Source organism: Zea mays, chromosome 1 (genome assembly GCF_902167145.1).
Source record: "Zea mays cultivar B73 chromosome 1, Zm-B73-REFERENCE-NAM-5.0, whole genome shotgun sequence".
NCBI lineage: Eukaryota > Viridiplantae > Streptophyta > Magnoliopsida > Poales > Poaceae > Zea > Zea mays.
Window position 1 is genome coordinate 290,144,041 of NC_050096.1, and position 13,963 is coordinate 290,158,003.

At 46.0% G+C, this 13,963-nt stretch overlaps 1 protein-coding gene across 1 annotated transcript; it reads right to left on the reverse strand.

Moving 5' to 3' along the window:
* Positions 1-618: 618 nt before the first annotated feature.
* Positions 619-1,771, reverse strand: LOC100282027 (photosystem I reaction center subunit III). The gene is made up of 2 exons (NM_001154940.1): positions 934-1,771; positions 619-804 (listed from the first exon to the last, which is right to left on the reverse strand). The coding sequence occupies exon 1, from the start codon at positions 1,659-1,661 to the stop codon at positions 984-986; it is 678 nt and encodes a 225-aa protein (NP_001148412.1). The 5' UTR covers positions 1,662-1,771; the 3' UTR covers positions 619-804; positions 934-983.
* Positions 1,772-13,963: the final 12,192 nt, after the last annotated feature.

Consider the following 13,963-nt stretch of genomic DNA (forward strand, 5'->3'; position numbering starts at 1 on the left):
AAGATAAAAGCACTGTTAACGATCCTGAGGAAGAGGTTTTGAATGGGAAGTATATTACAAGGCAATTCTTTTATTGGAGTCGTCCCATTCCAGGCTTTCTTGAACCAATTAATACTAAAGGTAGAACGGAACCGCTCTGAACCAAATACTAGTAAGATAGTGTTTGGTTCAACAACGAGATGGATCGGAATGATTCCAATCTATCTTTATTAGTGTTTGGTTGAGGAAAGTATCTAATGGAGTGGCTCCAAAAAATAGTTTTCTAATATGTTGAATCATACTGCTCCCAAAAACTATCGAATCTTTTCGCTCACGGAATAGAATGGGGCCTTCTATCTTATAAACACAGAACAAAGTCATTCTAGGTCTAATAATGTAACAGCTCGCCGCTTCCCTCTAGTTTACCAATACACATGGATTGGATGGGATTGAAAAAAATTTATGCTCCATCTAAGGTCTTGTTCGGTTATTCCCAATACACATGGATTGGATGGGATTGGAAAAAATTAAAAAGAAGTTTGACTTGTTTGTGATTCAAACCCATTCAATCCGACTCAATCCACATGGATTAAGAGCTAAATGAACAAGCCCTAATAGACGCCCGAACCAGACATGCTCTGAAATCGTTCTCAAATACACACAAGGGATAGATAGAGGTACAGTTGAGTTATACAAAGGTTTCATCAAGTTTCTTAAAGTACAGCAGAGCTTCCATTTCCTACATGACCAGATAGCCCTAGCAAAGCATGCAGCTCCTACACCAAAAGCCATCCATGTTTCCCCACGTACTATCCAAGCGCCCAGCTGCAAAAGACCACAAAGGCACACATTAATTAACTAAATCTTCCATGATCGGTTACCATCAATGCAAAACCAGAGCAGTAAAAAAAATGAAGCTTGTGAGTCGCTAGCCAGCATGGGATCCGGTCTTGCCTCGGCAGCAGCAATATATATGCACAGTGCAAGCAGGTGAACAAGCGCAGCTAGTAGTAGCCGATGTCCTTGTCGTCGACGACGAGGTCCCCGTTGATGAGCTCGCGGTAGGCGGCGACGGGCCAGATGAACCCCCTGGGGAGGAGGCGGGTGGCGAGCTCGACGTCGATGATGATCTCCCTCATGGCGGGCTTCTTCTCGCCGCTGATGGCGATGAGGTAGCTCCTGCCGACCCACCCGATCCAGCCGGCGATGTAGAGGAAGAGCAGGCCCGGGGTGACGAACTCGCCCCAGTGCCGCTGGTCGCCGCTGACGATGAGGTGCGGCAGGCCGTCGGCGCCGCACAGCAGCCCGAACTTGCCGTAGTTCTCGAACCGGCGCTTGGTCTTCTCGATGGTGGCGTTGATGGCGAGCGCGGGGGCGCTGTCGGGCGCGTACTTCTTCAGCGACGCGGTGAGCTTCTTGATCGAGTTCTTCTCGCGCTTCGCGAACGCCTTGGACTCCTTGCACGGGGTCAGCCCCGCGATGTCGGCGGCCGCGGGCGGAGGGGAGGTGGCGGCCGAGGACAGCAGCACCGACGACAGCGCCAGCGCGGCGGAGAACGTCTTCACGGAGGACGCGAGCGACACGCTGCTGCTGTCGCCGGTGGCGGCGGAGCAGGCCACGGAGAGGCGCGCGCGCGGCTTCGCGGCGAAGGCGGCCGTGGAGGCGGCGGCGAGGGCGGCCATCTCTGGTCTCTGGCTCTCTGCTGCTACGCTGCGTCGTCCGGCTTGGAGCTGGGGAGAAACAGACGTGCTTATTGGGAGGGAGATCAGGCACGATGGATGCAATGCAACTTTGGGATAAGGCCGCGGCGCACGAGTGGGTGAGGCCGAGGCGGGGGATAAGGGGGAAGTGAGGTGGGTGCCGCGGATTGGCGCCGGGGCATCCGGCGTGGCGCGCGTCGGCGAGGGCGCTCACGTTTTGTGGGGTCGCCGCCTCTTTTTGGCTTGTGGCTGTGCGGCGACGCTGTTTATTTCCTCCCACCCCATTCGATTATTTCTCCCACTCTCCAGCACGGTTACTCTCAAACAATTGCCCCTCAATTTCTAGCAACTTGTGACACCTGGTTTAACGATGTTTACTAGGGATGAAAACGGTTTCGGAATTTTTCGGAATTCCGAAAACCGTTTTCGATTTTTTTCGATCAAATTCACCGGTAACGGTATTATTCGGAAACGGAATCGGTATCGGAATTTTTTATCAGAAACGGTATCGAAATCGGTATGTCATTTTACCGACCGTTTTGTTCGGTTACCGATTTTAATCGGAATTTACCGATTTTTTTCTCGGAATTTTACCGAAATAAAAAAAGCCCATCGGCCCATGAAGCCAACAGGTCTGAGTAGGCAAGCCTTAGTGCACCAATTGGTCGGCCCATGAAGCCAACAGGTCACAGCAGGCAAGCCTCACCAATTGGACAACGTGGTCTCATTTTATAACATTCCTCTCGTGTTGCTCATTCAAATTTTCCAAGGTGGTACTAAGGCACGTTGTGACTGTCTGCCATACTTAAGTCTTGCATGACGTGCGTGAGGGACCCACCACCGGCCAGGCAGCACGCTCCCTCTCATCCATGGATATGCATGCTCCTCTTCATGCTCCTCTTTCCGCTACGACGGTTGCTTGCATGTGTGTGTAACGAACATGTATATATATATATATATATATATATATATATATATATATATATATATATATATATATATATATATATATATATATATAATATGTAAATATACTATATACATACACTATATATAATATAAATAAATAAATATAATATAATATACTCTATATATATACACACTATATATGTATTATGAATTGTGAACTTGTAATCTATGTCATTTTTTTATATTGTGGATTTATTATATCGATTTTTTATATTGATATATTTACCGATTATGGTTTAGATTTCGACCGGTACCGGTGTATTTTCCGTACCGAACTTTTGTTTCCGATATTTTCGAAATACCGATATCGTTTCCGTTTCCGAAATTACTGTTTCCGATTTCGTTTCCGATAAAAAAAATGAAAACGGAAATGATTTTAGCGTTTACCGATCGTTTCCGACCGTTTTCATCCCTAATGTTTACCATTCGAAGTCATGATGAAAGTAGTAGGGTTTTTTATGGGCGAACATACGCGGGCAGTGCACATGAACCTTTGGTGTATACAGCGGCGGAGCTCTATAAAATTATCATCCCGGACCATTTTATAAAAATTGAAGGTAATTTTAAAAAGCTCTCCAAGATATTGTACCGATAAATATACCACTAAAATCATAATATACGACAAACGTAGACTAAAATAATATTTATCTTAATTTAACATCTAAAAATATAATAAATTTGATAAAAGTGATAAAAGTCCCTAATTAAAAGCGATTTAGCCCTCGTCTCACAACAGCAAAACTGAATACTCCCGTCGGCCAAAATAATTCCCGTCGGTTTTTAGGGTTCCCGACGGGAGTTAATTAACTACCGTCGGCCATAACGAAGCCGACGGGAGATAAAATATATCCCGTCGGCCTCTGGGCAGGCCGACGGGAGATAATGTAGCTCCCGTCGGCCTCCGGACTGCCCGACGGGAGTTAAATAACTCCAGTCGGCTCGTCCATTGGCCGACGGGGTTTAGGGCGGGCCAGGCTATACGCGCCCGCGGCCCACTCGCCCCTCTCCCTTTCGTCGCTCCCTCTCCCTTTCGTCGCTCCCCCGCCAACCGCCGCCTGCCCGGCCACCGGCCGCGCGCCGCGCCCTCCCCGGCCCCTGGCCTGCCCCACGTCGACCCCGGCCACCGGCGCCGCGCCCTCCCCGCCCCCCCGGCCTGCCCCGCACCGACCCCAGCCACCGGCGCCGCCTGACCGGCCACCGGCGCCGCCTGCCCGTCCCCGTCCGGCCCTCGCGCGGCCACTGCCCGGCCCGGCGCGGCGCCCCTTCCCCGGCCACCCCGGCGACGTCCCCGACCACCCCGGCTTCATCTCGTACCCCACACCGCTGCCGTTGAGTTCGTGAGTGCAAAGTAAGTATATGGGCGCACGCGGTATATTTATATCGAAAATATGCTTATTCCCGTCGGTTGGTTGGTTGCATTGATTAAGCCGATGGGAGTTAACTACGTTGTGGTAGTTTGATTAGTATGATTAGGGATGAGGCGATTGGTTGCATGTGATTAGTATGATATTGTTGCTACATGTTTTACTTAAGTTGATGATAATTGAAATGTATGAATGGCACTACTTTGTTTTTATTGTTGCTACATGTTTTACTTAAGTTGATGATAATTGAAATGTTTTAATTCATAACGATACACTATTTATTTGTTTATGCACTTTACTTTATTTTTACCATTATTTTCCTAGAGTTTTAGGGTTAAGTGCGCAGACCAGTAGTTAACCCTAGGCGTCACCTGTTCCGGAAGCACGCACATCACATTTATTCCTATGTTTGGGCCTAATGCACCTGGACAATCTATGGATGCATAGATTGTATAGTTTCATTCGGTCCAAACACAGGATTACTTGTGATGTGCGTGGTTCCGGGATTGTCCACGTATTTGGACAGCCAGAGAATGGGTGTGGCCGCATGTGATTCGTGCACGTGTACGATGGTCCGAACGAGATTTCGGCAGCATAACCCAGTTGTTCTCCGTTGCACCATGATAGGCGTGTGTTCGGAGAACAGCGGGGTTATGCTGCCGAAATTTCGTTCGGACCATCGGGCACGTTGTAAGGAAAATGGACCCCGGGCCTTTTGGCTAATTGAGTTTTGGTGTTTGATGAACAACACAATCCGTGAACTAATAAGGTTTCTAGTGTTTGTGTTTGTAGTTCACAGGATGCGAAGAGGATTGGACCAAGGCAATGAGGATGCAACACCTCAAATGAAGACATAAAAAGATGCATAGAAGTCCAAGACTCAAGAACAAAAGAAGCCCATAGAAATCAGCAAAGAAACCTGAGAAGAGGGCTGTCAGCCAGCGCCTGGTGGCGCACCGGACAGTGCACAGTACCTGTCCGGTGTGCACCGGACTGTCCGGTGGGACAACCGGACGGTCTGCGCAGAGAGGCCGCAGGTAGGCGCTCTCGGGCTGTAGCACCGGACTGTCCGGTGTGCACCGGACTGTCCGGTGTGCCAACGGGCAGACGGCAACGGTCGAATCCAACGGTCGGATCCAACGGTCGACTGCTACAGACGCCAACGGTCGGCTGACATAGGCGCACCGGACATCTACTGTTCAGTGTCCGGTGGTGCACCGGACTGTCCGGTGCACCCGACGACAGAAAGCTGCTGCTTTCTGTGCAACGGCTAGTTGAGGGTGTGGAGGCTATAAATAACACCCCAACCGGCCATTCTCAAGTGTGAGAGCCCAAGCAACATTCCAATACACATAGTGCATATTTCCAAGTGCTCAAACACCCAAGTGCTTAATAGAATCACTCGGTGATTAGCATAGGTGCTTTGCGAAGTGCTTAGGTTAGTTAGACCGCTTTAGCGCTTGCTCTAGGTGAATCCTAGTTAGTTGAGTGAGTTTAGATAAACCTCACAACCCCTCGGCTCTTGCGCGAGCCGTTGTAATTGTACCGAGTGGGGCGAGAGTCTTGCGAGACCGTGACAACCGTGTTTGTGTCACGGCCGCCACCGTGTACCGGAGGGAACGAGGCCCGCGGCGTTTCGGCCGGAAGCTCGATAGTGGAGACGGCGGGGAGCGTCCGAGAGGAGCTGGAAGCGGAGCACCACTTGCGCGTGGAGAAGGCCCGCGGCTCTCTACGGAGTTACTCGACCGAGGTGCTTGGCCCTCGCGTGGGCTTCCCTTTGCGTAGGGGCACCAACGAGGATTAGTCGGGACCTTGCGCGGTTCCGGATACCTCGGTAAAAATACCGGCGTCATCCACGAGAGTTTGCTTCTCTACTTAGCTCTTTACATTCCGCATTTATATTAAGCATTTAAGTTTCAATCTTGTTGTCATACTTATTTAGTGTAGATTGAAACTTAGCCTTTGCAGTAGAGATAGCAACACTTAGACAAAACCTAGTTTGCACATTCTAGTTTTGATTCTTGCATAGGTTTTGCTCTAGGGATTTAATTGTGGCCAAGTTTAGTAAAAGTTTTAGAAGTCCTAATTCACCCCCCCCTCTTAGGCGTCACCCATTGACCTTCAATTGGTATCAGAGCCGGTTTGGCTCATTTGAAACGTTTTAGCTTCACCGCTAAAAGAGCCGACGCTTTTTAGAGGAAGGGATGGATACCCATAGGCCACCACACTTCGACGGCACTAATTTCCCATATTATAGTGCTAGAATGGCTTGCTACCTAGAGGCCGTTGATCTAGGTGTTTGGAGAGTCACTCGTGACGGGATGAAACCCCTCAAGAATCCCGAGAAACCCACCACGAGTGAGGAAAAAGAAATCCATTTAAATGCTAGAGCCAAAAATTGCTTGTATGAATCTCTCAGCATGGATATTTTCAATCAAGTATTTACTCTGAAAACTGCTAATGAGATTTGGCTAAAATTGCATGAGCTCCATGACGGCACATCCAATGTCCGTGAGCAAAAACATTGCCTAGTCTTAAATGAGTATAATTCTTTTGCTATGAAAGATGATGAGCTTGTTAGAGACACGTATTCTCGTTTGAATCTAATAATCAATGAGCTCAACTCTATTGGCATTAATAAGCTAGGTGATGCGGACATTGTGAGGAAGATTATCTCCCTGCTACCACAACAAAAATATGGGAGCATCATCACCATCCTTCACAACATGGAGGACTTGAGCAACATGACCCCGACCATTGTGATTGGGAAAATCGCGGCCTTTGAGATGTCGCGAAAAATGAGTCGGGGAGAGGAGCCAACTTCCTCAAAGCCATATGCTTTTGCATGTGATGAAAGGAAGGGCAAAAAGAAGGCTCCCACTCCAAGTTCCTCAAGCGAAGAAGAGGAAGAAGAAGAAGAAAGTGATGATGAAGATAATCAACCATGCACATCATCCTCCGAGGACGAAGAAACAATCCGACGCGTCGGAAAGGTAATGAGGATGATCCGCAAGATTAATCTAATGGGTGTGCCCCTGCAGGTCGAGGATCTTCTCTTTAACATTGACAGGAAAAAGCAAAGGAAGAGAGGATGCTTCGCATGTGGGGAGAAGGGCCACTTCAGGGACAACTGTCCAAATATGGCCAAACCCAAAAAGGAGAGGAGCAAAGGCAAGGCGCTCACAAGTGTTAGAACTTGGGATGACTCTTCAAGTGAAGATGAATCTCCAAGGACGCGCAGCCACCGGTCCTCGTCACGATCATCACGGACATCACACAAATGCCTTATGGCAAGAGGTAACAAAAGCATTCCATCCTCTAGTGATGAAAGTAGTAGTGATGATGAAGGTGAGGGAAAGGCCTCTCTAGATGAGCTTGCAGAAGCCGTAGAATTTTTTCAGGATGTTTGCACTAAGCAAAAAGCTCAACTTAAAAATTTGAAAAATAAGTTAGTTAGCTCTCAAAATGATTACAAAGGTTTGCTAGAAAAATTTGAAACTTTTGCAAACTTAAATAGTGAGCTATCAACTAAAATTGAGCTGTTAGAATCTAGTGCTCCATCCACTGCTACCGATGATAGCCTTATTAAAAAGAATGAAAAACTTAAGGCTAAGTTAGCTAGCTCCCAAGAAGCTATTGAAAATTTGCTAGAGAAAATGGAAATTCTTAGCATACACAATAATGAGCTAACTACTAAGCTAGAAAGCATTGGTAGCACCCCAGCAGCATCTTTAGTTGAAATATCTGAAATAATTAAGAAAGATGCTTCTACTTCCTGCTTTGATTTAATTGATGATTCTAACACCTGCAACCAAGTCGCTGTTGAGAATATTGTTATAGAGACATGTACGGATGAGGTTGCAAAGGAAAATGAACAATTAAAGCAAGAAGTGGCTCGCCTTGGCAAGGCTTTGTATGACAAGAAAGGCAAAGCCAAACAAATCCAACCTCCACAGGATAACACCACTGCGGGAGTGAACAAGCCTATGGAGGGAGAAACTGTGATTTGTAGGCTATGCCACAAGGAAGGCCACAAGTCTTTCCAATGCAAGGCGATGACCGGGGATAAACAAAGGCAAAAGCTCAAGCAAAAGCCATCAAGCAAAATCTCCAGCACCTACATCAAAAAGGTGAACAAAAAGGACGCTACACCATATTTGATCAAGAAGAAAAAGAATGGAAAGGTGATAGCAATCAAGGCCAACAAGCAAGCCAACAAAGGAAAGGGGGCCAAACGCATCTGGGTGCCAAAAGAGATAATTTCATCCATGCAAAGCACCAAGAAGGTTTGGATCCCGAAAGGGAAGTGAGTGAACCAAAGGTCAACGGGAAATTTGGAGACTTGGCTAAATTGGGATGTATATCATGGGATACATCATATTGGATCAAGTTTATTGCCAAGTGGGTTAGTGAAAATTTTAGACCCAAATTTCCCACCCATGACTAAGGTAACTAGTTTTAGTGTATTCCTCGTTTTTAGATATGCGTATCTATTTATCTTTTATCTAGTTTATCTTTCTTGCCTAGTATTACATTTGTTATGTACTTTTGTTCAAAATCATGCATACTAGGTAAATCATATGGTAGGATTGCTAGTTTTTAAATTCATATACTTAAGCAAACCTACATGGCTTAAAATGTTTAGTTAAAGCACGGCACATAGCTTTTATATCACTCCATAGTAAATGATGCATCAATTGAAAATTTTGATTTCTACAAAGTGTATCATTTAACTTATATGTGCCAAAATTTGGATTATGGATAATTTGCCCCTCTTGATATCAAATCAGAGTGCATGTCTCCTACAAGTATTCAAAACTTGTATGCACACCTTTAGGGGGAGGTTACTCTATAATCTAACACTTTGAGACTAACACCTTTTCAAGTCTATTTCATGTGATAGTCTCATTGTAAGGAAAATGAAGTCCCCGGAGAAAGACAACAATCTTCCACTGCAAAATCTCCAAGAACTCTCATGTCTCTCAAGCTCGCCATTGATCTTCAATTGGTATCTTTTGAGACTACATTCAGTATCATTTACAATTCTTCTCCAATATTTGATTAGACTATATTTCATATCATATGCTTCCATGTTGCTAAAAATGCATAAGCAGCTAACTCATATTCTGTTACCTATGCATAAGGGAAGTTAGTCTTTTCAAATCATGTCTTGCACCTCTAATTTTCACATGCTTTTTCCTAAGTAGAGGATCTCTGTCAGGGGGAGTATTTCTTCATCTCTAAAGGGGGAGAAAAACTCTTTCCAAAGGAAAATACTCATTTAGGAGAAATAATCTTTTGAGGAACTCCTACTCATGGTATCTTTCATGATCTACAAGTGGTATCATTCATGGCTTAATTTAATATACTTCTAGTGATATCATTTGTTGAGGGCAAGCTTTTATTTACTTCCTACATGCTTTTAATGTCTTCCTTTTCGGTGGTTGATGCCAAAGGGGGAGAAGTTTAGGGGCCAAAGCAATGAAAACTATATCAAACACCAAACACCACCAATTTAAAATTTTATATCTACAAATGACTTTTCAAGTGGTTTTGGTTATTTGGTCCAAAAATAGGAAGTAAGTGAATTATGGAGTTAGGGGGAGGCTTAAGTCCATAATGTCACATTGTGGGGACAATCATGCATTCTAGCAAGTAGATTGCACTTTTTAATTCAAATACTTGTATTATTTGCTTGCTTTGGTTGTGTTGTCATCAATCACCAAAAAGGGGGAGATTGTAAGGAAAATGGACCCCGGGCCTTTTGGCTAATTGAGTTTTGGTGTTTGATGAACAACACAATCCGTGAACTAATAAGGTTTCTAGTGTTTGTGTTTGTAGTTCACAGGATGCGAAGAGGATTGGACCAAGGCAATAAGGATGCAACACCTCAAATGAAGACATAAAAAGATGCATAGAAGTCCAAGACTCAAGAACAAAAGAAGCCCATAGAAATCAGCAAAGAAACCTGAGAAGAGGGCTGTCAGCCAGCGCCTGGTGGCGCACCGGACAGTGCACAGTACCTGTCCGGTGTGCACCGGACTGTCCGGTGGGACAACCGGACGGTCTGCGCAGAGAGGCCGCAGGTAGGCGCTCTCGGGCTGTAGCACCGGACTGTCCGGTGTGCACCGGACTGTCCGGTGTGCCAACGGGCAGACGGCAACGGTCGAATCCAACGGTCGGATCCAACGGTCGACTGCTACAGACGCCAACGGTCGGCTGACATAGGCGCACCGGACATCTACTGTTCAGTGTCCGGTGGTGCACCGGACTGTCCGGTGCACCCGACGACAGAAAGCTGCTGCTTTCTGTCCAACGACTAGTTGAGGGTGTGGAGGCTATAAATAACACCCCAACCGGCCATTCTCAAGTGTGAGAGCCCAAGCAACATTCCAATACACATAGTGCATATTTCCAAGTGCTCAAACACCCAAGTGCTTAATAGAATCACTCGGTGATTAGCATAGGTGCTTTGCGAAGTGCTTAGGTTAGTTAGACCGCTTTAGCGCTTGCTCTAGGTGAATCCTAGTTAGTTGAGTGAGTTTAGATAAACCTCACAACCCCTCGGCTCTTGCGCGAGCCGTTGTAATTGTACCGAGTGGGGCGAGAGTCTTGCGAGACCGTGACAACCGTGTTTGTGTCACGGCCGCCACCGTGTACCGGAGGGAACGAGGCCTGCGGCGTTTCGGCCGGAAGCTCGATAGTGGAGACGGCGGGGAGCGTCCGAGAGGAGCTGGAAGCGGAGCACCACTTGCGCGTGGAGAAGGCCCGCGGCTCTCTACGGAGTTACTCGACCGAGGTGCTTGGCCCTCGCGTGGGCTTCCCTTTGCGTAGGGGCACCAACGAGGATTAGTCGGGACCTTGCGCGGTTCCGGATACCTCGGTAAAAATACCGGCGTCATCCACGAGAGTTTGCTTCTCTACTTAGCTCTTTACATTCCGCATTTATATTAAGCATTTAAGTTTCAATCTTGTTGTCATACTTATTTAGTGTAGATTGAAACTTAGCCTTTGCAGTAGAGATAGCAACACTTAGACAAAACCTAGTTTGCACATTCTAGTTTTGATTCTTGCATAGGTTTTGCTCTAGGGATTTAATTGTGGCCAAGTTTAGTAAAAGTTTTAGAAGTCCTAATTCACCCCCCCCTCTTAGGCGTCACCCATTGACCTTCACACGTCACGAGCCGCATGCGGCCGCCTCCATTCTCGAGTGGGTTTATGGCCTTTCCTATAGTAGGGTTATCACCTAAGCCACGTGCATCGCTCTTATATGCTGAATTTTTGGTTGGTGGTTTACACAACAGCAAAACTGAGCCATCCTGGTCCACAAACATGGAAGATGACCGTGAGTGGATGTATGTTGGTTGGAAGAAGGGCAGATGTCACACAAAGGAATGGTTTCAGAAGACATAAAAGTTTTTAGAGAACGCTCGTGGAGAGTCAACCCACGCTGTGATTAGGTGCCCATGCACCAAATGTGGGAACATCCATTCACATGACAAGAGAACTGTGGCACTACACCTTTGCAGTCATGGGTATGTTCAAGGTTATAAGGTTTGGGATAAGCATGGCGAGTCACGGAGTATAGTATCAGCACAGATGGAGGTGGATGACGGTGAAAACGTTGATCGGTTGGATCATATGTTAGAAGATATGCAGGCAGAGTTTGTCAACAATCCTGATGATCCGCCTACAAAAGAGGTTGAAGAGTTGTTCAAACTCCTCCAAGACTTAGAAATGCCTCTGCACGGACACACAACGGTTACCATCCTGCAGTTCGTGACCCGTCTAATGGGCATAAAGTCAAAGTTTGGTTGCTCAGCCAAATGTTATAAGGCGATTTTGGACTTGTTTAGTGATGTCCTTCCTGCCGATCATAAGATGCCTAAAGACATTTACCGGTCAAAGAAGCTGCTAAAGGCTTTGGGAATGCCATATGAGAAGATCGATATATGCCCGTCCAACTGCATGATATATTGGCGCGATCGTGCGAAACTAGAGAAATGCTTGAAATGTGGCCTGTCGAGGTACATAGAGGTGGTAAACGAAGAAGGGGAGAAGGTGACAACAAAGAGGGCACATAAGCAGCTTCGCTGGATGCGTCTCACTCCAAGACTGAAACGTCTGTTCTTGGCTAGTAGAATTGCGAGCCGCATGAGGTGGCTAGTAGTATTGGGCTGGCGACAGATGGTTTCACGCCTTTCAGTATGACCGCAGTGTCTTACTCATGTTGGCCTGTCTTTGCCATACCGTACAACCTTCCACTTGAAGATTGCATGAAAGATGAGTTTATGTTCTTAACTCTCATCATACCTAGGAAGGATCATCCCGGCGTAAACCTCAATGTTATGCTTGAGCCATTGATTGAGGAGTTGAAAGAGCTTTGGGAAGGAGTGGAGGCGTATGACAGCTTCATGAAGCAAAAATTCAAACTTCGGGCAACATATTTGTGGTCCATACATGATTATCTAGCGTATGGGATCTTTGCTGGGTGGAGAGTCAGTGGAAGGCTAGGCTGTCCTATTTGTGGAAAAGAAACAGATTATTTCTGGCTCGATAAGGGTGGGAAGTTCTGTTACTTCGATTGTCATAGGTGTTTTCTTCCTTTGAACCACCCCTTCAGGCTCCAGGCACACGAGTTCAGGAAGGACACCATTGTCACGAAGGAACCCCCGAAGCGTCGCACCGGGTGGGAAATTGCTGAGGAGCTGAGTAATCTAGTGAGAAATGAGGATGGGGATGGGTTTGCAGGTTTTGGGAAGACCCATAACTGGACTCACAAATGTGTCCTTTGGGAGCTCCCTTACATGAGGGCATTGCAGCTCCCGCACAACATCGATGTAATGCACTAAGAGCGTAACATGTGTGAAGCACTATTTAACACCGTCATGGATTTCCCAGATAAAACAAAAGACAATTTCAAGGCCCAAGTGGACTTAGGTAACATATGTAACCGCCCAACTCTCATGCTCAGAGAAAATGGAGGCAAGCCTCGTGATGAATTTGCCTTGAGACCCAATGAACGAAAAGAAGTGATGAAGTGGATGAAAGATTTAAAATTCCCGATGGTTATGGTGCGGGGTTCAGAAGATCTGTGAACTTGAAAACAATGAAGATCAATGGGTTGAAGAGTCATGATTACCATATAATGATGGAAAGGCTGATCCCAGTAATGTTGCGTGGTTACATTAACGAGGAAGTGTGGAAAGCGATAGCTGAACTTAGCTATTTCTATAGGCAGCTTTGTGCTAAAGAAATTTTAAAGGAGATGATGCAGAAACTAGAGGAATCGGCACCGGTGCTTCTTTGCAAGCTGGAGAAAATATTCCCGCCTGCGTTCTTCAATCCTATGCAGCATCTTCTTATCCATCTCCCATATGAAGCAAAGGTAGGTGGGCTAGTGTGTTATAGGTGCATGTATCCCATAGAAAGAATGTTGAAAAAACTGAAATCAATGGTGGGTAACAAGGCAAAGGTTGAAGGTTGTATAGCAGAGGAGTTCAAATTTAAGGAGATAGCTTTCCTCACGAGTGGTTACTTGACTGAAGACCACAATGTATTTGCCCATACGAAGAGGTACCATGAAGATGAAACGGTGCATCCGTGCAGTCACATTAGCATATTTCAATGGAACAGCAAGGCTATTGGTCCACCAGTGGCATATGAATTCAGTGAGAACGAACGGAAATCTGCTTTGCTCTACATGTGGTCAAATATAGAAGAGGCTGAGAAATTCTTCAGGTAATAGTTTACTAGGCTTAAAGGAATTGTGTAGCATCCCAAAAATTCAAATCCTAAAACTTTCTCAAACTTGCTCTAAATTCAAAATGAATTTCAAATTTCATTTCAAAATGTTTGTTTGCGAGTTGATATCAACAAATAAAGTATAGTGGTCTATATTCTCTCTAAAATCCTCCTCAAAATATCCTACAAATATTTCCCCAGTGATCC

Bases quoted from the DNA above. Each gene is read 5' to 3' on its own strand.
- LOC100282027 (NM_001154940.1), bottom strand. From the start codon at position 1,661: ATGGCCGCCCTCGCCGCCGCCTCCACGGCCGCCTTCGCCGCGAAGCCG.